We start from the raw sequence: 22,971 nt of genomic DNA, 5'->3' as shown, positions 1-22,971 counted from the left end.
ATAATATAACAGTCTATCCTTAAAGCATTTTTCGAAGACTTTTCCCAGGTTAGAGATGACACTTATTGGTCTATAATTATCCATCAATTCCTTACTTCCGGACTTAAAAACTGGACTCACCACAGATACTTTAAAATGACTTGGCACTACACCAGTTTTAAAAATTAAGTTTATAATATGTACAAGTGGTGGTAAAATGTGCATATGGAGCAGTTTTAAGATTTTTACCAGGTGAGCCATTATTTTTTAAAGAATTTATATATTTAATTATCTCATTCTGAGTAACGGGTTTCAAATACATGGAATTTGGGAATGTCCTGTTTATTGTGAAGGTGTAAAGGAATTATTTATAATATTAGGCAAATTCGTTAAAAGCAAAGTAGGTTACATTTTATTTATTATAAACATTAATAGTTGGTTGCAATAATTAGTCGACCTAGTATAGCAGCTATTTGCAAAATAAGCTATATCGCGGCTCGTGTCTAATTAGGTAACTGTGACGCTGTTCAATTGCTTTTGTATGGAAATATTTTTCAATTCATTCAATAAACAGTTTTAGATGGGGAATCTTCTTTGTTTTACTTGCCCTAAGTACCCAGCTATTACATGGCGACCCTTGGCCAGTCGAATCATGGAGAAATAATAAGTTTTGTTGAGGAAAAAGATTATTCTGGGCTCGATTAAAAGTAAAGTGTTTCTTTTTTACTCATTTTTCCAAATACAGTGTACTGGCGATAAGCAAATCAACAAAATGGGGCAAAGCAAATCCACTCACCAAGATTTGACAGAAAATGGGGTAGTCAATTCAAACTTTGTAGTGCAGGAGCAAGAATACAACATTACAAAGGACGTCAAAGCAGTTTTGTACATAATAGTTATTTTGCTTATTGTGATGGTGATCATAAAGTCCTTTCAAATGTACAAGAAGCATATTAGGAAGCAAATAACTCGTGAGCTTGCTGTTTCTACGATTAACTTGGCCCAGTTAAGAAGAGATGCTGCCGCTTCAAACCCTATTATTAACCCTTAACCAGTCCAACGACAAACGATACGAGTTTTTTTTAGTGACTAAAATAGTGCGCGTAAATCGAATGCAGCTATAGTAGTGCGGGTATACGAATGCAATTTTATCGGACAACCAAGGATAATCTACTGAGTAAGCTATAATTTTCAATTTTATTTTTATTCCTGTTTTTATAATTCTAGACAGGTGTGTCTAGTGATGCTTTATGTTTTTTGTTTTTTTTTAAGAAAAAAAGGGAATGCTATTTTATGCGTGTGAATTTTATATATTTTTTAATTGACAATATTATGCATCTAAGCAAACTATTCTAATAATATTGGGTTCTATGTCTTTAAACTGGGAAAGGATTAATAAAACTTTACTGGAATTTAAACAAAGGGCTATAAATAATTCCAAAAGGGCTATAAAAAAGGCCGTACCAAAAAATCCGGAAACAAGAGTCGATATTACGGACAATTTAGTAGAGTTATTCAATGAAACGACAGCCTTTATTAAGGATAATTGGGTGCAATTAGATAATCAGCAAAAGAATCAAACTAAGGACGTATTCCTTTTTATTAGAGATAAAGTAGTTAGGGCATTTGAGATATTAAAAGTTCCATATAAAGTACCATTAAGTTGTATAAAAAAAATTGATCCGTTAATTTTGGACGAGTATTATATATCATCGAGCGACGAGGAGGAAATAAATATGCCTTTGTCAAATTTAGAGTTTTTTAATTTGGCTGGGAAAATAGTACCTCAGGAGTTTGATGGCTCACATGACAGGCTACAATCATTTTTAGATGCTCTTACATTACTTAATGAAAATTCGGGCGATCATGGAGCAAACGCAGTAGCCTACGTTAAAACACGACTTAGTACGGCTCGTAGTAAGTAAGGCTCGAGGTTTAATAACTACCGAAGCATCCCTTACAGAAATTATAAACACTTTGCGTTTAAAAATTAAAGGAGAGAGTTCACAGCTGTTAACAACAAAGCTATTAAATTTTAGGCAACATGCTAGAGATACCGTAAGTTATGCTTCGGATATTGAATCTCTAGCTGAAAAATTAAAAACGGCATTTATTAGCGAGGGTGTCCCCGCCGATGTCGCAGCAAAGTATTCTACTGATCAAACAGTAAGAGCCTTAGCTCAAAATGCTAATTCCGAAAGGGCTAGGGTAGCTATAGAGGCAGGTACATTTACCACAGTGCAAGAGGTTGTCAATAAATTTATAAATATAAATAATAATGCACAGGCTTCAACTTCGAACATTTTCTATGCTAAATCAGGTCAAAATAATTTTAGACATAATAACAGAGTTTTTTATAATAATAGAGGTAGGCGACCTAATAACAATAATAATAATAATAATTATTACAATAATACTAAACGCAGCCAAAATTTCAATAGGCACAATAATGAACGCGGTAGAAATAATCGCGGTTTTAATAATAATACAAGTAACAGGTATAATAATGACAGACAAACTAATATCAATAGAGCCAACAACTCATTTCACAGGTCAGTTAGGGCAGTTAGCACAATACCTGACCAGGGAAACGAAATGGACCCCCAAACCGGGAGGTTGGGGGATATCTCGTAAATAATGTGTTTAACATGAACCTTTCCTTCTCCAACTTTGTTATATTTTTTACAGAAATGACTGGTCAGGAAAACACTTTTTTAATCGATACTGGTGCAGATATTTCTATATTTAAAAATGACACAATTAGTCCAAACAAAATTATAAACACACACACCCCTAGTCAAATTAAAGGAGTAACAGATGAAGTTATCACAACTTTAGGTATTGCAAGAACGGTCATTTCTGTTAATGGACACGAAGTCGAACATTCTTTTCACGTAGTAGATTCCTCATTTCCGATCCCGACAGATGCAATATTGGGTCGAGATTTTATCGCTAAATTCAAATGTAATTTAAACTATTCGGATTGGACTATGACTATTAGGCCGAATGACAATAATATTATTATACCGATTCGAAATAGTATTTCTGAAGACTCTATAGTTATTCCAGCTAGGTGTGAGGTACTACGAAAGATAAAAAGCCTACAATTTGTTAAAGAAGATTCAGTAGTAGAAAATGCGGAACTAAGGTCTGGTATCTTTGTTGCGAGAACTATTGTCTCAAAACATTCCCCTATTGTTAAGATTATTAATACAACAAGCGAAAACGTGACTCTTAATAATATTCAGCTAAAAACGACAAGCCTAGCAGAATTTAATATCTATAAAATCGATACAGAATATAACGATAGAAATTCTAATCTCATGACGCAGCTTAATGTTAAAGATGTACCTGAGTTTGTCAAAGAAAAATTAATTAAGTTATGCAACGAATTTTCAGATATTTTTGCCCTTAAGTCAGATAAAATAACAGTTAACAACTTTTATCAACAAGAACTCCGACTAACTGATAGGTCACCAGTGTATATTAAAAATTATAGAATTCCGCATACTCAAAAAAAAGAAATAAACAAACAAGTCAATAAATTACTGGAACAAAATATTATAGAGCCATCAATCTCCAACTATAATAACCCAGTTTTGCTGGTACCCAAAAAATCTCCTAGCGGTCAAAAAGCATGGAGGTTAGTCATTGATTTTCGCCAGCTAAATAAAAAACTCATTGCTGACAAGTTTCCACTTCCTCGTATCGATGATATATTAAATCAGCTAGGAAGAGCTCGGTGGTTTTCAGTAATTGATCTTATTAGTGGTTTTCACCAGGTACCCTTATGTGAAAACTCTCGAGACGTAACTCAGTTTAGTGTTGATGCGGGATCTTTCAGATTTACACGTTTACCTTTTGGACTATCAGTTAGCCCAAACAGCTTTCAGCGGATGATGTCAATGGCATTCGCCGGCATTACCCCTGAAAGAGCTTTTTTGTATATAGATGATCTTATCGTGATCGGTTGTTCTGAAAATCATCATTTTGAAAACCTGTATAAAGTTTTTGAAACATGCAGAAAATTTAACTTAAAATTAAATCCTGAAAAGTGCAAATTCTTTAAAAATGAAGTAACATATCTAGGTCACAAAATAACAAACAAAGGTATATTACCCGACGATAGTAAATATGACATCATAAATAAGTATCCAGTACCCAAAACTGCTGACGAGGTCAAGCGGTTCATTGCCTTTACAAACTACTATCGCCGATTTATACCTAGGTTTGCAGAAATATCAGCTCATCTTAATAAGTTAACTAGAAAAAATGTTACTTTTACATGGACGCCAGATTGTCAAAAATCTTTTGATGAACTAAAAAATTCTTTAATTTCACCTAAAATATTGCAATACCCTGACTTTACGAAACCATTTATAATAACAACAGATGCCTCAAAAATTGCATGCGCTGCAGTTCTTTCACAAAATTTTAATGGCAACGATTTGCCAGTGGCGTATGCCTCCCGGTCATTTACCAAGGGAGAATCCAATAAACCAGCCATTTTACAAGAATTAACAGCAGTTCATTGGGCAATTAAACATTTTCATTGCTATATTTACGGTACAAAATTTTTAGTGCGTACAGATCATAGACCGCTGGTATATTTATTTTCCATGAAAGATCCTTCATCTAAGCTTACGAGAATCAGACTAGACTTAGAAGAATATAATTTCGATATTGAATACGTAAAAGGTACGCAAAACGTTTGCGCCGATGCTCTTAGTAGAATTAGTATTCATGAACTTCAAGACGTTCATAGAGGCATTACTCAGGTATTGGCTATTACTCGATCTATGTCTAGAACTACCGAATCAATTAATAAACCAGTGTTGCAACAACCAATATTAAAACCATATGTGTACGAAGCAGTGCGTAATGTTGACATTATTAAATTACCTTCACTGCATTTTCAAGTTAGACCTAATCATCTTAGGATGCTTATTAGGTACAAAAACAAGTTATATGCACAAAAAACTTTTAAAATCTCAAATGGCAACATTGCATTAGAGTATATGTTGTCTCAGTTGGATAATATAGCTGGAGATTTAAATATAAACAAAATAAAACTAAGCTTAGGAGATTCAATTTTTAATTTATGCGCAATTAATAAGTTTAAAGAGATAGGCCTTAAAATTTTAAAAAATACTAGTATTGCTCTTTCGCAAGTAAAGAAATTAGTTACAAATCAAAATGAAAAAATAAAATTAATTGAGGATTACCATGCTAACCCTATATTGGGCGGACATTGTGGCCAAAAACGACTTTTAAAAAAGTTGAAGGCTAGTTTTACTTAGAAAAATATGTCACGCGACGTCGCCAATTTTATAAAAAAGTGTCATAAATGCCAAGTAAACAAAATTAAAATTAAACTCGATGAACCACTAGTAATTACCCCAACCCCCCAAAAGCCTTTTGATATTGTCTGTATAGATACAATCGACAGATTTCCCAAATCTGACGACGGTTTCGAATATGCGGTAACCATACAATGCGAACTAACAAAATACGTAGTAATTATTCCAATATCAGACAAACAAGCTTCAACTGTTGCAAAAGCTATTGTTAAAAATTTCATTCTTATTTATGGTCCTATGCGAGAAATTAGGACAGATATGGGAACCGAATATAAAAACCAGGTACTTGAAAATGTAACTAAATTCCTAAAAATAGATCATAAAATCTCAACAGCTTATCACAGCCAAACAGTTGGAGGCTGTGAACGAAATCATCGCGTTTTAAATGAATATCTAAGGATGTACATTAACGATTCAAAAACAGACTGGTCTACATGGACTCAATACTACGCATTTTGTTACAACACGACACCAAGTTCTTATCATGATTTTACCCCGTTCGAGCTGGTATTTGGGAAAAAAGCTGATTTTCAAGATTCATTGAATAACTCTCAAGTTGATCCATTGTACAATATAGATGCTTACGATCAAGAATTTCGTTATAGGCTACAATTGGCACATAAAATGGCAGGGGAGTTTCTTAAACGAGCAAAGTTGGACAGAAAAGCCCAACTTGACATAAACGCAAAAGTATCCAATTTGAGTCCAGGTGATTTAGTTACGGTTACAAATGAAAGTCGGCATAAATTTGACTCGTGGTACAATGGTCCTTTTTCAGTTATCGGCACAGAAGGTCCAAACTGCTAAAAAAAAAGGACGATAAAGGAAAATCAATTACTTTACACAAAAACCGCGTGAGAAAATATTTTGTATAAATAAGATTAATTTGATATTTTTGTAGTTATATTATATTCATGTACTTATAATTTATTGTTTGTGTACTTATGGGAGTATTTTTAAGTAAGAAATGTAATCATATATACTGACTTTGCAAAGTCGCTTATAGGTATTTTAAGGTTTAGGATTAAGTTTTTTATAGGTTTTTCAAGTCTTTTTTTTTATTAAGTTAAGCTTAACTTTAAGAATCGGTAGGTTAAGTAATAAATGTAATTCAACATTTAAAAAATGTTTAATGTCTTATATTTTCCCGAAGAATGACCTTCACAAGTGGCCATAGTGAAGGTCCTTCTCCAAAAGGGGATGATGTAAAGGAATTATTTATAATATTAGGCAAATTCGTTAAAAGCAAAGTAGGTTACATTTTATTTATTATAAACATTAATAGTTGGTTGCAATAATTAGTCGACCTAGTATAGCAGCTATTTGCAAAATAAGCTATATCGCGGCTCGTGTCTAATTAGGTAACTGTAACGCTGTTCAATTGCTTTTGTATGGAAATATTTTTCAATTCATTCAATAAACAGTTTTAGATGGGGAATCTTCTTTGTTTTACTTGCCCTAAGTACCCAGCTATTACAAAGGGGTAAGGGGGAGTATTAATGCTTTTTGATAGGTTTAAACCAACATTCATGAAATGCTTGTTAAAATGATTAGCGATCTCTATAGGATTTATTATTTGATCACCACTTTGCGACCTAATCACTTTTATTTTCCTTTCACCCTCATTCCCATCTTCATTTACAGCCTCATTTATAAAATTGTATATTTTTTTTATGTTATTACTATTTTCCTGAATTTTATTTTTGTAGTAATCATTTTTTGTATTTTTGATCAGATTATTCAGTTTATTTCTGTACTGTTTATATTCAAAGATTTTTTCTGGTGTAGGATTTTTCCTTAATTTTTGTTTTAATTTGTCTCTAGTTTTTATTGAAGTAATTATACCTTGCGATATCCAAGGTTTAATTTTTTTAACTCTTGTGTTTAACACTCTTTCATAGTATGACTGATTTATTATTTCAGATATATTTTTTACCGAAAGATTCAAGGCTAAGTTAGGGTCGTTTTGTGTAGATATTTCATTCCAGTTTCTGTTTTTGGCCAATTCGATTAATTTTTGATAATTTATGTTTCTAATGGTTATGTCATTTATTTTAGAGTTTTCTGGTTTATTTTTATTTGAAACAATATTTATTAATATAGGCAAGTGATCTGTTATATCGTGATTTACTATATATGGATTAAATTTAAGTATATTTTCTTTAATTTTAGTTTTGAGAAATACATGATCTATACAAGTTTGTGAATCAGGTCTTGTAACATCCTCATATAATGAAAAAAAGCCATGGCTATTTAAAAGTGATACATATTGATTGACCATATTGTTACCATCATTTGAAATATTCAAGTTTATGTCCCTTAAAAATAAGGCTACATCACATTTTTTTTTATTTTCAAGGTAATGGCTTAAATCAGTTAAAAAGTTGAGTGTATTAGAATTTGGGGAGCGATAGCAAACCTCCAAGCTAACACATAAATTTTCCAAGATAAAAGTTAAGTTAGTAATACTAATTCTACTTGTAATCTGCTTCCCTGTGCATATTATAGGGTTTAAGGATTTTTTGGTGTATATCAATAAACCATCACAAACGTTAAAATCTGCATTATCATAATAATAATAGTAGAGTTAAAAATAATTTAATATAGCGTGATGTTCTGTTTTAGTAATGACAGAAAACAAAAACAGAAAAAATTTTCACTAAAAATCAAAAAACTTGATAACCATAAGACTTTGTACTGAACCGCTTAGCTTCAAAGATTCTAAATGTATAAATAAATACTTTACACACGATAGTAGAAAAACAACATTATACATAATTTCAATAACAAACTAACGATTACTCCAAAAAAAAGTTGTATTTGTAGTTGTAAATAATTGTTTGAGTTTTTTGTAAAATACCAGACGCTTTAATTTCTTAGTCTTGCTTGCGTTTTTAAAAAAACTAAGATAGATTTCTTCTGTTTTTTTTTCAGGTATTGGCTATCAAACAGCACTAACCCTAGCATCGAAAGGATGTCGCGTCATAATAGCTGATGTGACTGATACCAAAAACGCAGTTCAATGTACCATAGAAAAAACACATAACAATAATGTAATAGGCAAACACTTAGACTTGGCTTTATTTAAATCTGTACGCGATTTAGCCGAGAATATAAACTTAACTGAGCCAAGGCTGGATATTTTAATTAATAATGCTGGCATAGGAGATGTCAATATTTGTTATACCGAAGACGGGCTGGAGAGGACGATGCAGATTAATTATTTTGGACACTTTTTGTTGACTCATTTGTTATTAGGTGAGTCACTCTAGCTTTAGTATGACATCAAAGATTTATAACTAAATATAGACCAAAGATTTTTAAGCCAATCAGAAATATAAACTTATACAGCTAAAGTGCTAGCTAGTTGTCTCTTTTCGCTAAAAGAAAAACCTAATTATTTACGATTATAATATTAATAATGTTAACGTACCCAGATCAACAGTTTTTAAATACTTGAGGGTAATTTTTAACAGTTCTCTTTCCTTTAAATCACATATAAGACTTATTGGCAACTGTAGCTACAGAATGTTGGGTTTCATAATACACAACTCTCAGAATCTCAAAGGTTTATACTCGAATATGCTTCTCAGGCCTGGTCCCCCCATTACCAAAACCATATTTATGATATTGAAAATATCCATAGAAAATTTCTGAAATTTCTATGGTTTAAGTGCGACGGAGTGTACCCAAAAACTAGTTTTCCACACACACAACTATTGAAAAGATTTTTATTTCTTATACAAGAGAAAAGGTAGAAATTTGCTAATTTGCAGTTTTTACATAAATTGGTAAATAACATGAAATGTTTGCCTGAAATGTTAGAACAACTTAAATTTCATTTGCCTCGTATATCAGTCGGAAACCCACAAACGTTTTACCTATCAAGACCTCGAACAAGTATCAAAAACACACAAGACACATATAATTCTGTTCAAAATCAATTTTATTAAAAAATTACACTTTTCTTAACCACAAATATCCTTTTATTTTCATATAACTGTAATTTTTCTAATTAAGATCTTTTTTTATATAGAGAGCTCTTTTTTTGTATCGGTAGTTTTTGCGTTATATCATAAATATTTTTTTATTGTCTTTTTCGTTCACACTTAATAATTGGATATAAATCTGTAGAGTGATGAAAATAAATAACTAAATCTCTTTGATCTTTATATGTTATCAATGTCACATGATAGATCTAAGTGCAGGTGATTTTTACTAGTAACTTATCTATAAAACATCAAATCGTGCCGTCACGATGTGTCTTTTTAGATTGTTCTGAATTTTGCTCTTAAACATATAATAATAATAATAATAATAATAATAATAATAATAATAATAAAAGAACAACCTGGACCACCAGGGTTAAATGGTGGTACACCCATGGAAATGGAGACACGAAGCGGAAGATGCCTCGGAGAAAGGTCGCTGCCTGGGGATCGCCAGGGCATGTCTGGAGCCGGCGCTGGACATGACAGTATGCGGACCGTCGGTGGCAGGGAGTTAAGGAGACGGCAACCTGTCATTCAAGAAACTACACCTCCTCCTCTTCAACAACAAAACGACCAGGAGAGCCCAACACCATCACGAGCCCCCCTCGCTGAAGGTGCTGCGCAGGAAATTCAGCCAGCGCTCACCCAGGCGGGACTACAAAGACAGCGCATGAAATGGACATCTGCGATGAATGAAACCGTCATGCGCAGCTTTTATAAAGTGACCAACCTGGGACGAGAAATGATCGGCTACAGACAACCTTTACATGCCGAATTTAGAAAAATTTATCCACATCTCCAAGTTACCGAACAGAGAGTAGCCGACCAGTATCGGGTAATAATGCATAATCACCTAATTCCAGAGACAAGACTCAATACCATTAAAGAAGAAATACAAGCGCAAATTAACAACGAACAAGACTCCGCTAACAATGAACCAGCTGAGAAGCAACCTGTAATAGAAAACGTATTAAATAACACACAGGAACTTAACACTACCGAAAACACCCAGGAGGACAATTCTGAGCTATATCACGAACTATCTGCAGAAATGGCACGTGCGATGCTAGAATTTGAAGGAACCAACCCACTGATAAGACCCAAACTTCCAAAAGTAAACTCTTCAAAAAAACTAGGTCAAATTATGGAACTTTTAAACACTAAAATTCTTCCACCTTATCTTTTAAATATTAATAACATGCAATCTCTTCACCTTTTAGTTTATAGCGCAGCAACTGCCGTTGCTAAAACCATGAAGATTAAGATAAGGATCCACAATGACTCTGCAAGAACCGAGCTCCCGATACCGCCATGGGAGACCAGACTTCAACGAAAAATTCAGAGGTTTCGAAAAGATATCGGCCAACTAACAGAATATCTGAGGGGTACACGAACAAATAGACTAAAACAGAAAGTTGATGAAATTTTGCAGAGAAACAACATCCACACTCGGCATGAACCAGAAAATAATACAGCTCAACAATGCCTGGATACTCTAAAACAGAAACTTTCCTTATTTTCAGGGCGCCTACGAAGATACAAGACCTGAACATGACTGACCTGTTTTGAAAAGGCAGAAAAACAATTTTATAGAGAGCTAAATTCAAAATCAGATCACCCAGATAAGCAATACCTCACGAAAGAACAAATTCAGGATTTTTGGGCCAAACAACTTGCAACTCAAACAACATGCAATATCAACGCAAGCTGGGTTACTGAAGAGAAACAAAATAGTAATAAATATAACCAGATGGAACATCGATCATTCACTATCGAGGAAGTCAACCAGATTATCCAAAAACTGCATAATTGGAAATCACCTAACCCAGATGGAGTTCATAACTTTTGGCTAAAGAAACTACGGAGTGTGCATCCTAAACTCTCAGAATTAATTAACCACGTTATTCTTAACCCACAGGAAATGCCAGCGTTCCTAACGCAAGGAGTAACCTATCTACTGCCTAAAGACCAGAACAACACACAAGATCCGTCTAAGTACCGACCGGTAACGTGCCTACCTACTTTGTATAAAATTATCACTTCATTTTTAACACAGCGCATTTATCAACACTGTGAGGAAAACAACATCATAGCCGCACAAGAAAAAGGATGCGCTAAAAAGTCTATGGGCTGTAAAGAACAACTTATTATCGACTCTGTCATCAACAACCAGGCATATCACAACAAGAGAAATATTTTTACTGCCTACGTCGACTATAAGAAAGCCTTCGACTCAGTACCACACGAATGGCTTATAAACATATTAAAAGTGTATAAAGTTGATGGCAATACTTTGTCTTTTCTAGAGAGCGCTATGACAAGTTGGAGAACAACGATCCAGCTCGAAGTACAGGGTAAAAGCGCAGTAAGTACACACAACATTCCAATTCGAACAGTAATCTTCCAAGGGGACTCACTGAGCCCATTATGGTTCTGCCTTGCTATGAACCCTCTTTCGAACCGTCTTAACTCTACCAATTATGGGTTTAGCATCCGAGATAATAACACCGAGATTGCAAAGTTAAATCACTTACTGTATATGGATGATTTAAAAATAATGGCTACAACTAGGAACCAGCTAAACCAAATGCTGCATATAGTAGAAGAGTTCTCCAACGACATCGGCATGCAATTTGGACTAGATAAATGCCGTACTCTCAATATAATCCGAGGAAAAATTCAGCCAGGAGAATATCAGATGCAGAATGTCCAGACCATCGAGGCCATGGGCGAACACGAAATTTACAAATACTTGGGGATGAAACAATCACAAACGATTGAACAACAAACAATGAAATGCGAACTGACTAACGAGTTTGTGAAAAGGGTAAGACAAGTTTTGAGAACCAATCTCAACAGCAAAAATATGTTTAAGGCACTTAACTCCTACGCATATTCAGCTCTTAGTTATTCTTTTGGGGTAATTAATTGGAGTAGGACAGACATAGAAAGGCTACAAAGAAAAGTGAGGACCCTACTTACTAAAACGCACAACCACCACCCTCGAAGTGCCACTGAAAGAACAATGCTTCCCCGCCACCTTATAGGAAGAGGATTAATAGATCTGGGTAAACAACTTGAAAAACAAATCACTAACTTAAGATCCTATTTTTACAGACAAGAAAAAAATTCCACGCTGCATCGCGCAATAAATCAAATAGACGATTCCACTCCTCTACAACTTAAGAGCGAGGAAGCGCGCAGCTACCATCATACGGACCAGGAAAAACTCCGCATCTGGATGGAGAAGCCCCTTCATGGGCGGCATCCTAATGAGATCAGCCAAAATCATGTCGACACTGCTTCGTCAAACTATTGGTTGGTATCAGGCAAGATGTTTCCAGAAACCGAGGGCTTTCTACTCGCCATTCAAGATCAGGTTATACCAACAAGAAATTATCTCAAGCACATCGTCAGAGATCCGTCCGTACAAAACGACAAATGCCGGTATGGATGCCAAACATCAGAGACAATCCAGCACATAATAGGAGGATGTCAGGCCTTTGCAGCGACAGAATACAAAAAACGGCACGACTCAGTTGGGAAAATTTTACATCAAGAGTTGGCAATGAAGTTGGAACTTATTACAACAGAGAAGGTTCCGTATTATAAATATACTCCAGAACCCGTAGTGGAAAATGACCGATATAAGTTATATTGGGACCGCAGTGTACTTACCGATCAACATGTAAGGCATAATAGACCAGATCTTATTTTAATAGATAAAATTTCCAGGAAAACAACTCTAATTGACGTAGCCATACCGAACAACAATAATCTGCAAGAGAAACACACTGAGAAAATCGCCAAATACAGAGATCTAGAAATTCAAATCGGAAGGCAATGGAGAATGGATAATGTTCAGACCATCCCAATTGTTATATCGACAACGGGTGTAATACCGAAGAGTCTACTGGAATACCTTAAACAACTAGGAACTGGAGAACATCTATATAAGCACATGCAAAAGGCAGTACTACTGGCAACTGCTCGCAGCACCCGGAAATTTCTAGGAGATAACTCTACATTTCAGGTCACTTAAGGACACCGAAAAGGCCCCCACAGACCACAGAGCTTAATCCTTTTGATATCGCAGGTATCTGGGATAAGTAAATGATCACCCGCCCCTCCCCCCCTTAGAGGGAGTGCGAGCCTTAACTGGCTAATTATAATAATAATAATAATAATAATAATAATAATAATAATAATAATAATAATAATAATAATAATAATAATAAGTCTTTTACTTGCCACTGTTCACATGATACTATTTAACGGATTTATTTAACATCTTTAATTATACATATTTACAAAATAATACCATATTATCTATGTTACTCATAACATAATCCTATACTATTCCACACACACGCCATACACATATATGTATATTGACATTACTAGGATAATAAATAACTACTATAACAACACAATAACGCTCAGTGCCAAATGAATGTGATAAACCCCGATCTAAACCCTGACTGATATTCTGGTAAGATTTTGTGGGAATCAAGATACTCCCTTATCTGAGCATTCATTATCTTCTCCATAACCTTGGATAAAACTGGCAATATACTTATGGGCCTAAGAACATTATTATCATCAATGTTTTGTTTTTTTAAAAGTGGATAAATCTTTGACACCTTCCAAACATTAGGAAAACATACACATTTCTAACATACAAGAATTGACAATATAAACTATGTACGGCAAAATCGTATCCACACATAATAGCAACATATCAAGATTTATTTGATCCGCTCCGGTAGCAAGCGACTTTATTTATTTACTGCCATTATAACCTGTCGCAAATTTAAAGACTCAACATATTCAAAGATTTTGTCGAACTAGAAATGTTCTGATCACCCAAATTCAAGAGATTTACATTAATATCACCCACACAGATTATATCCACTGGTTGAAAATCAGCCAACCTCTTTTCAAAATTCTCCAAAAATTCCCCCACTCTGCCCTTCGGAGGTCTATAAATAACACCAACCATATAAGTCGTATTCACATATTTCAACTCGATCCATAATTCCTCGCATGTTTCATTTGATGTGATATCGAACTTCAAACTTTGTAAGTTGTTCTTAACATAAAGAGCCAATCCCCCACCCCTGCTTGATCGATCATTCCTAAAGATTTGATAGCCAGGTACGTTTATTATTAAGTTTGAGATATTTGGTTTTAACCGTGTTTCAGATAGTCCGACAACATCATATTCACCCTGAATATGATGTAGTTAAATTTATTCAGTATACTAAAAGCTTCCCATCCAAATTTTATGCTTCTCGAAATTTCAGTTGTGTGGTTTACTTTGCAGAATCTTATAGCATGCTCCTAATATGCATACAGGTTGGTCGTAAAGTAAAGAATAAATTCAATTTCTCGCAGAATTTTTGTTTTTTTTTTAAATCGCTCGGACCCGTCGATTTAATTTTTTTTCGAGGCATATTTTGTGAAAAAAAACCTTATACAGGGTGTCTTAAAAAAGCTTTGCTAACATTTTTTTTTCAACTTGCAACCTTTTGCAACTCAATGTTTTTATTGCATTTTTTTAATTGACCTTACAATTTTAATCATTTTTCATGTAGCATGTGCTATACCTAAGTCCAAGCGTTTTGGAGTTATTCTCATTCAAGTCTTTGTAAACTTAAAAATAATTTTATTTCAGCAAATGTTGGAAATGTCTTCCGTTAGTCAACTGACAATACACTAATCGATCTACAAATTCCTGCTGCACATGTCAAACCATTTTAGCCGTTATTCGACGTGTTTGTAAGTGGTTGCGTTGTTTTAAATCATCTAGATTTGTTGTTTGGCTTTTCTATGGCTAAGTCTAGTGATGTTAGATCAGGTCATCTTAGTGGCCACTCAATAACACCGCTCCTTTCAATCCACCTGTTTGACAAAGTGTCGTGCAAATAAGTTCGAACTTCCATAGCAAATATTATGATGTTCCGGATTTGCCGGACGTTCTACCTCAGGTAAAAGGGTAACCAAAGCTGAAACAAGGTCCCGTTCTAAAACTCGCGTATCTCTCACCTGTTAAATTTTCTTCGTTCATTTTTTAATTAAATGTCTTTCCCTCATCAAGTGTGGTTTTACATCGGACCAGTACCAATAATTCTGGGTATTTACGCCACCATTTAAGCAGAAAGTGGTTTCATCGGAAAAAAAGTATATTTTCAAACACATACTTTACAAGATCTCATACAATTCAAGGCGCCTCTCAAAGTTTCCTTCCAAGAATTCTTGATGAACTTATATCTTATAAGAGTCATATTTAATCGTATGTAGTATTTTAAGAACACTTATTTTTCCAATATCCGTGACCTTTGCTACCGCCAATAAAAGTTCTAACTGGTTATTTTCATCATTTTAAGGACGCCCACATCTAGGAACATCTCTTACATGACCGAATTGGCTAAACTTCTTTTAAATCTTGCTAACTATCGGTTGCGATATTGGTGGATGATGGGGGTATTTTTGATTAAATAACTCACAAACTTCCTAAACCATTTTAATTCGATTACCGTAGCCAATAATCATCAAGATTTCTATGCGCTATGTCTCAGTAAGCCACATATTAATGTAACTTAAGGTTAAAAAAACGACAGTAGACTGACGAACTAATAAAACGTTACCAAAATACGCACAGAACTCTCAACCATAATAACTATTGACACCAATTATTCTTTTGTTTTCCGCGTCATAAACCCAAAACGCTTGAACTTGGGTCGAAGGGGGGGATTCAAAGGGTCCAAGAGTTTAATAAAAAAAATTACGAAATATTGGATTTATTCCTTACTTTACGGTCACCCTGTTAGGCGTTGCGATTCTTTGTTGATTGACAGCCCTTCTGCACACTCCGGCTCATCTGGTCAGGTGGGTCAAAACGGCCCTGGAAGACCAATTAAAATTACGAGACAGTTTTATCACTAACCAATACTCTTTATTTTTTATCTCGACACGTGTTTCGCCAACGATGTTAGCATCTTCGGGAGAAGATTAAAACTAAACTAAAACTACTTACAAATGGTCTTATATACTAATAATGTAACCATTAGAGAAAAAATCTTAAACACTAACCTAAACTATACAATTGATAATAAGCGATTGGTCCTTTAACCCTGTTAAGAATGTTTTTTTGATTTTTGAATATTGCTAAACTTTCGTATGCATCTCATTTATATTGTTATTAACTGGTTTAAGTAATTTTAAGTCGTCTATCCCTACAAAGTGACCAGTATTTAAAACATGTTCAGCCACACTTGACTTTTCAATTCTTCCATATTTCACATGAGCTACATGTTCTTTAAATCTGACATTAATTGATCTTCTGGTTTGTCCTATATATGTACTTTTTATCACAATCGTTGCAATTAATCTCATAGATCCCAGACTTTATTTTATCTTTTGGGTTTCCTAACAGATTTTGTAACTTAAAGCTCTATGAAAGCCTCTCGTCAAGATAGGATCTTATGATATTGCAACAAAAAATTGCTTATTTTCATTCATTTCATTCGAAACAAAGTTGTTTCAGAAAAACCAGAATATTTTAAACGAGTTAATGATCTTATTGAAAATTGATGGCCCATATAAAAAGATTTCTAAAAACCCCTTATCAAAAATGATTTCGCAGGTTAAGATAGCATTAAATGACTGCACAAACCTTGTTTCCTCTTCAGAAAAATTCACGTTACAACTTTCGAACCCAACAAATCCAAAATTATATTGTTTACCAACAATCCATAAACCTGGCAATAAAATAAGACCAATTGTCTCCACTATAGGATCTCCAAATTACAACATTTCATAGTTTTTAGTAAATCAGTTTGAAACATTAAAATTACCTTATGAATGTTTTTCAGTCAAAAACAGCCAACAGTTTATTACAAAAGTCAATAATTGAATTCTAAGGGAAAATGAAATTATGGGTTTTTTCGATGTATTTTCTTTGTTCCCAACCATTGATACCAGAAACTTTGGAATATCTCATTGAACTTCTGGAAAGTAATGGTTTCGATAATATCCAAGAAATAATTAAATTAACAAAACTTTGTATGTCATAAAATATTTTTCAATATAACAACTCATACTATGAACAACTAGAAGGTACAGCCATGGGTAATTGCCTCTCTCCTTTCCTAGCAGAGCTCTTTATGAACCGTTTTGAGTTAAATGCAAAAAATACATTCCATTACTTGCCACGAGTTTGGTTAAGATATGTTGATGATGTGTTTGCTGTGTTCGACAAAAGCAAATGCAATATTGATAATTTTGTAGAACAACTCAATAACTGTTTTCCATCTATTAAATTTACCTTCGAACAAGAAACAAATAATCAGCTTCCATTCTTAGATACACTTTTATTTTATTAATTGAAACTTCCTTTTTTAAAAAACAATTCGTTTAATTAAAAAGAAGAATACAATTAAAGCAACTTACAAACTAACATGAAGTTTGCTTAAAGACTACCGTTTAATGACTAATTCGCGCCTGCAAAGCAACTGGTATATATATAAAATAAATGCTGAACAAGCTGGATGAAGCGAAAGAGAATGAATAAAAATATACATAGGCATAAATGGCCATATAACTTCTCCCCTCTTTAGGTCTCAGAAAACCGGGGTTGGTTTTCGAGGGATGTTAATTCTATGTCCATTTTTACATTATTCCTATGTTTCCTACAATAGTAATAATACATACATGCTACAAGAATAATTATAATAATTATAATTATCAATAATGTGATTGATAGTCCTGAATTGACAATGTCGAAATATCTCAGAGGGTGTACAGATAATCGCTGAGCGTTCTCTAAATCTTCTTTTATGTTTTCAAGATTGATTTCTGCAAGTTCCAGAGGTTCAATATTTTGTACTAATTGATCGTTAATAGTTATTGAAGGCAATTTAAGTCTTAGACTAATAGTTTCTGGTTCTTGTGAATCATAAACTTGGTCTTTAATTTTTACATTGCATTCCGAAGGAATAATAAGGGATGGTTTGCTAAGTGTTTCAATGCTGTGTTGATTTGGACATGTAAAGTAAATGTTTTGTTCTAGAGGTGGAATTACTATGATGGAATTATCACTTAATTGTATAGCAGATGTATCTGTGTACTTAACAGGTATCATAGGGCAATGGCTTGTCAAGTTAATAGTTTGAATGATACAAGGTTCATTCTGGCTCAATAGGTAGTTTTGGCATAAAAACATGTCTTCTATTTTATAACAACTTTCTTTCACGTTGTAAAAATCATTACTTGATCTTAGTAGATAGGGGTTGTTAATTTTTACTATTTGCCTATTAATTGGGATTGGATAAATGTGATAAAACATATAGGGATTATTAGATATTAAAGGGATCCCTACGTAAAATATGATTAGGTCGTTTTTTATGGTTACATCCGCATGTGCGACTTCATAATATTTGATAATATTATCTAAAGGAATTCTGGTTTTTGGATCAAGTTTCATAATAATGTCATTTAACTGCTGATATTTAAAAATGCTATGGTGCATGATGTTAATTTCAGCGAAGGTTATCGCGGTTTGTACATTGTTGTACGTCTCATATAATATGCGAATATTATTTTCTACATTGTCGAGTAAGAGAATAAAATAAGATGTTATGGTAGCGGATTGTGTTAGCTGTTTCAAATCATTGACCTGGGTCATTAACTTTTGTTGATTGTTTTTAATATTACTCAGCTGTAAGTCTATATCTTTGGTTAAATTTTTAACAATGGTCTGGGTTAAAGAAATATCATGGTGTAAAATATTTTGATTGTCTTGCAGGGTTTTAATATATTTATTATAACGTCCTGCATCATCATCGTCTAGGGTTCCAAACAAGAACTTTTGAGCTTTACCAATAATATTAAATAATCCTCTTTTAAACCTCTTTTGGGGTGTAGTATAATGTTCAATAAATAATTCAATCGATTTTATTTGATCGAATAAGTTATTTGTTCTTGTTAAGAGTAATTTATACAGGGAATAATAGGGTGATGTTACGCTAGTATTGACAAGGGTCTTATTAATTTGTAATAGGGTGGATTTTGTTATATCTAGGCAATCCTTCATATTAGTTAAATTTACATGATAGTATACATGATGGTAATTGGTAACTATATAACTATTTCCTTGATAGACTGGCAGCAAGGGATTGGTTAATTCTTCTATTTTATATTGAGCGTCTATTCCTATTAGTAGTGGAAGTAATAAGATTATTACAATCCTCATTTCCGTTCCTGAAAAATAATTACGAACGTCGTTTAATATTTTTAGGATGTCTTTGACCTTTAAATTTGGTTATTTTATATTTTGGTTGTAACTTCTGAGGTAATTTCCGCGGAGTACCTACTAATTGGTTAGTAGCTTTGGGAATTTCTGGGTCATTTTCGCGTTTCTTGTTTAATTTAGATAGAACATTTGCGTTTTTAGCATTTAATTTTTAATTAATGTTTTCATTTAATTCTTTGAAAATTTCGGCAAGTTCATATACGTAATCGGTTTGCATTTGGTTAATATCTTTTTCGAAATTTAACTGATAGTTCAAGTTTCCTTTAATTTAATTTGAAACGGAGTATATTCGTGTGAAGTGTGGATGCTATTATTATAATTTAATATTGCTATATCTACTAATTCTTGTATAGTTTTACTTCTATCATCATTTCTAAGAGCAATAAGGCTTTCCTGATGGGTTGAGTGGAATCTTTCGACAGGTGAATTCGAGTTGGGGTTATAAGGGGTGGTGAAATGTAGTTCAATTCGATAAGTTCTACATAAATGTTGTGTTGAATTAGATTACTCTTAAAAGATGTTCCGTTATCTGTTGTTATTTTACAGGGCGTTCCGTGATGTGAAAAGTATTTTATTAAACTTTGACATATCTCTATAGAGGTTTCGTTTATAAGATATGCTGTTGCGAATTTAGAGAAATTATCGATTAGGGTTAAATATTTTTGACCAGATATGGAATAAATATCCATGTAAATATGTTCAAGAGGTTTTGATCCTGTTGGTGTAAGCTTATAAATTACTTTATATGGATGTCGATCGTATTTTGTCTTTTGACATGTTTCACATGTATTTACAAAATTAATTACATCACGCTCTAAGCTGGGCCAATAATATCGTTGTTTGATATTTTTAATATTTTCCGTAATTCCTCGATGTGAAGTTTTCGTCGTGTGGTATCTCTCGATAACTTCCTTTTGTTCATCAGGGGTTAAAATGTCTTCTAATGGGGTGTTTGAAATTAATAACTTATACGCGTTATGCTTAAACGTTTCCTGAAATATTCTTATGACAACTGGCTCTAATTCTTTGTTTTGGAAAAACAAACAATAAGTATCGGATGGTAAGTTGTCTCTGAATAAGATTTGTATTTCATTAGTTATAGGGTTGTTATTTATAAAAATTATAAATCTCTTTTTTGTTTCAAATAATCGATCTCTCTGTATGTATGGCTTTTCTTTAGTTGTCCATTTAAAAATAATTTGGTTTTTAAATGTATTTATCGATTTATTTACATATGGTGCTCCTAAGATTGGGTCTTCTTGTGACGTATGCCCCGTATCTGTTTCTGAGTTGTCTCTCTTGTATTTATCCTTTTCTAGTTGTTCTAATGTCAATTTTTCCAATGAACTAGCTGTGTCTGTTTCTGAATTATCTTTTCCTGGTATGTCTACTATTTCCTTTTTTCTTGTAGTAGGTTTTGGTGATTCTTGTTGTGGTAGGTTAGGTAGTTCATTAACCTTTGGTTGATCAGCTGGTCTTAATAAAACATTAGAGATTATATTTATTTTCTTTTTTTCTTTCTTTTTCTTTGGTTTTTCAAATAAGTTTTCTTGTGTATCAAAGAAATGTTTTATCTTATCATGCCATGTATATTGGTCGTAATCTTCGTTATCTTCACAAGTTGCTGACGTATGCGTGGGTTTATTTATGGTTTTATTATTTCCATAGGATGAATTTCTCTTGGTGGTCTAGAAAGTGCATCGGCATTGACGTTGCGTTTTCCTTTTTTATATTGAATGGTATATTCGTATTCTTGGAGTTTTAATCGCCATCTTACAAATTTTGAATTTGGTTCCTTAATCGAAAATAGCCACTGCAGTGGTTTATGATCTGTCACGATGGTAAATTTTCGACCAAATAAATATGGACGGAAATATTTGGTTGCCCATACAATTGCCAATAATTCTTTTTCTATTGTGCTATAATTACATTCTGCTGTGTTTAGCGTTCTACTTGCATAAGAGATAGGTAAATCTGATCCGATGGATCCTTGAGATAAAATTGCTCCTATTGCATATTCTGATGCGTCAGTTGTCAAGATGAAAGGTTTATTAAAATCGGGGTACTGCAATATTGGATCGTTTGTTAAAATGTTTTTGCATAATTCAAAAGATGTACGAAATGCCTTATCGTGTACTATTTTTGCGTTCTTTTTTAAGCAGTTTGTCAGTGGTTTTGTAATTTTTGCGAAGTCTTTTATGAATTTCCTATAATATCCAATGAGACCTAAGAAGGATTTGATTTCTTTTGGTGTATTTGGTATTTTAAAGTTTTTAACAGCTTCTATTTTGCGAGGGTTGGGTTAAACACCTTCCGCAGTTACTATATGTCCTAAGAATTCGACTGTTTTTTGTAGGAATTCTGACTTATCTAGTTGTATTTTCATGTTGTACGACATAAGTCTTTCAAATACTAATTTTAAGGAATTCATATGTTCTTGTAAGCTGGTAGAGAAAATTATAATGTCATCCATGTATACTAAACATATTTTTCCTAATAAACCACGTAATATGTTGTCCATTGTACGTTGAAATGTAGCAGGTGCATTACTTATTCCAAACGGCATGCGTGTGTATTCATAATGTCCATGTTCGACATTAAATGCAGTTTTTAAGATGCTTTTAGGGTCCATTTCTTTTTGATGGAAGCCACTAGCAAGGTCTAATGTGGTAAAGTAGTTGTATTTTCCTAATTTGTCTAATATATCAGTGATGTTAGGTATTGGATATCTGTCACTGATCGTCTTCTTATTCACTTTTCTATAGTCAATCACCATTCTCCATTTCTTCTGTCCTGTTGCATCTAACTTCTTCGGTACTATCCATACTGGTGACCTCCATGGTGAATTAGATGGTTGAATTATTCCGCTGTCTAACATTTGTTCTATTTGTTTGTTTATTTCCTCTTTATGAATATAGGGATACCTGTAATTCTTTGTATATACTGGAATTTCATCTTTGGTATTTATAACGTGTTTAACTTGACTAGAGAATGTTAGTATGTCTCCAGGTTTATGTAAAATACTACTATATTTGTTAATTAATTTAAAGAGTTGTTCTCGTTCCTCTTTATTTAGGTGTGCATGACGTAACAAGGTTTTTAAATCTAATGGTTCCGTACATTTAGATTGACTAGAATTTTCGCCTATTTGTATATTAAAGATTTCAAAGTTGTTAAGTTCAATTGGTTCAATTGGAAATCCATTATCTAAATTTCCTTCTAAAGCTATGTATCTTTTCGAACGATTATAAATATCTACAGTATAGGAACTTTCTTTAATTGTAACAAGAGTGGGTTGAATTTCAATTTCACCGTCAAAGTAATA

At 33.3% G+C, this 22,971-nt stretch overlaps 1 protein-coding gene across 1 annotated transcript in view; it reads left to right on the top strand.

Moving 5' to 3' along the window:
• LOC126742182 (retinol dehydrogenase 13-like) overlaps nt 1-22,971 on the top strand; it is a 51,730-nt gene that overhangs the window by 17,369 nt on the left and 11,390 nt on the right. Inside the window, exon 2 of the mRNA XM_050448759.1 lies at nt 8,274-8,597. Within this exon, the coding sequence (XP_050304716.1) occupies nt 8,274-8,597 (324 nt within the window). The remainder of the gene's footprint in view (nt 1-8,273; nt 8,598-22,971) is intronic.

The sequence above is a fragment of the Anthonomus grandis genome, chromosome 11 (genome assembly GCF_022605725.1).
Source record: "Anthonomus grandis grandis chromosome 11, icAntGran1.3, whole genome shotgun sequence".
Lineage (NCBI taxonomy): Eukaryota > Metazoa > Arthropoda > Insecta > Coleoptera > Curculionidae > Anthonomus > Anthonomus grandis.
The sequence above is the reverse complement of the archived record's forward strand: the minus strand, read 5'-3'. Positions and strand labels throughout refer to the sequence as shown.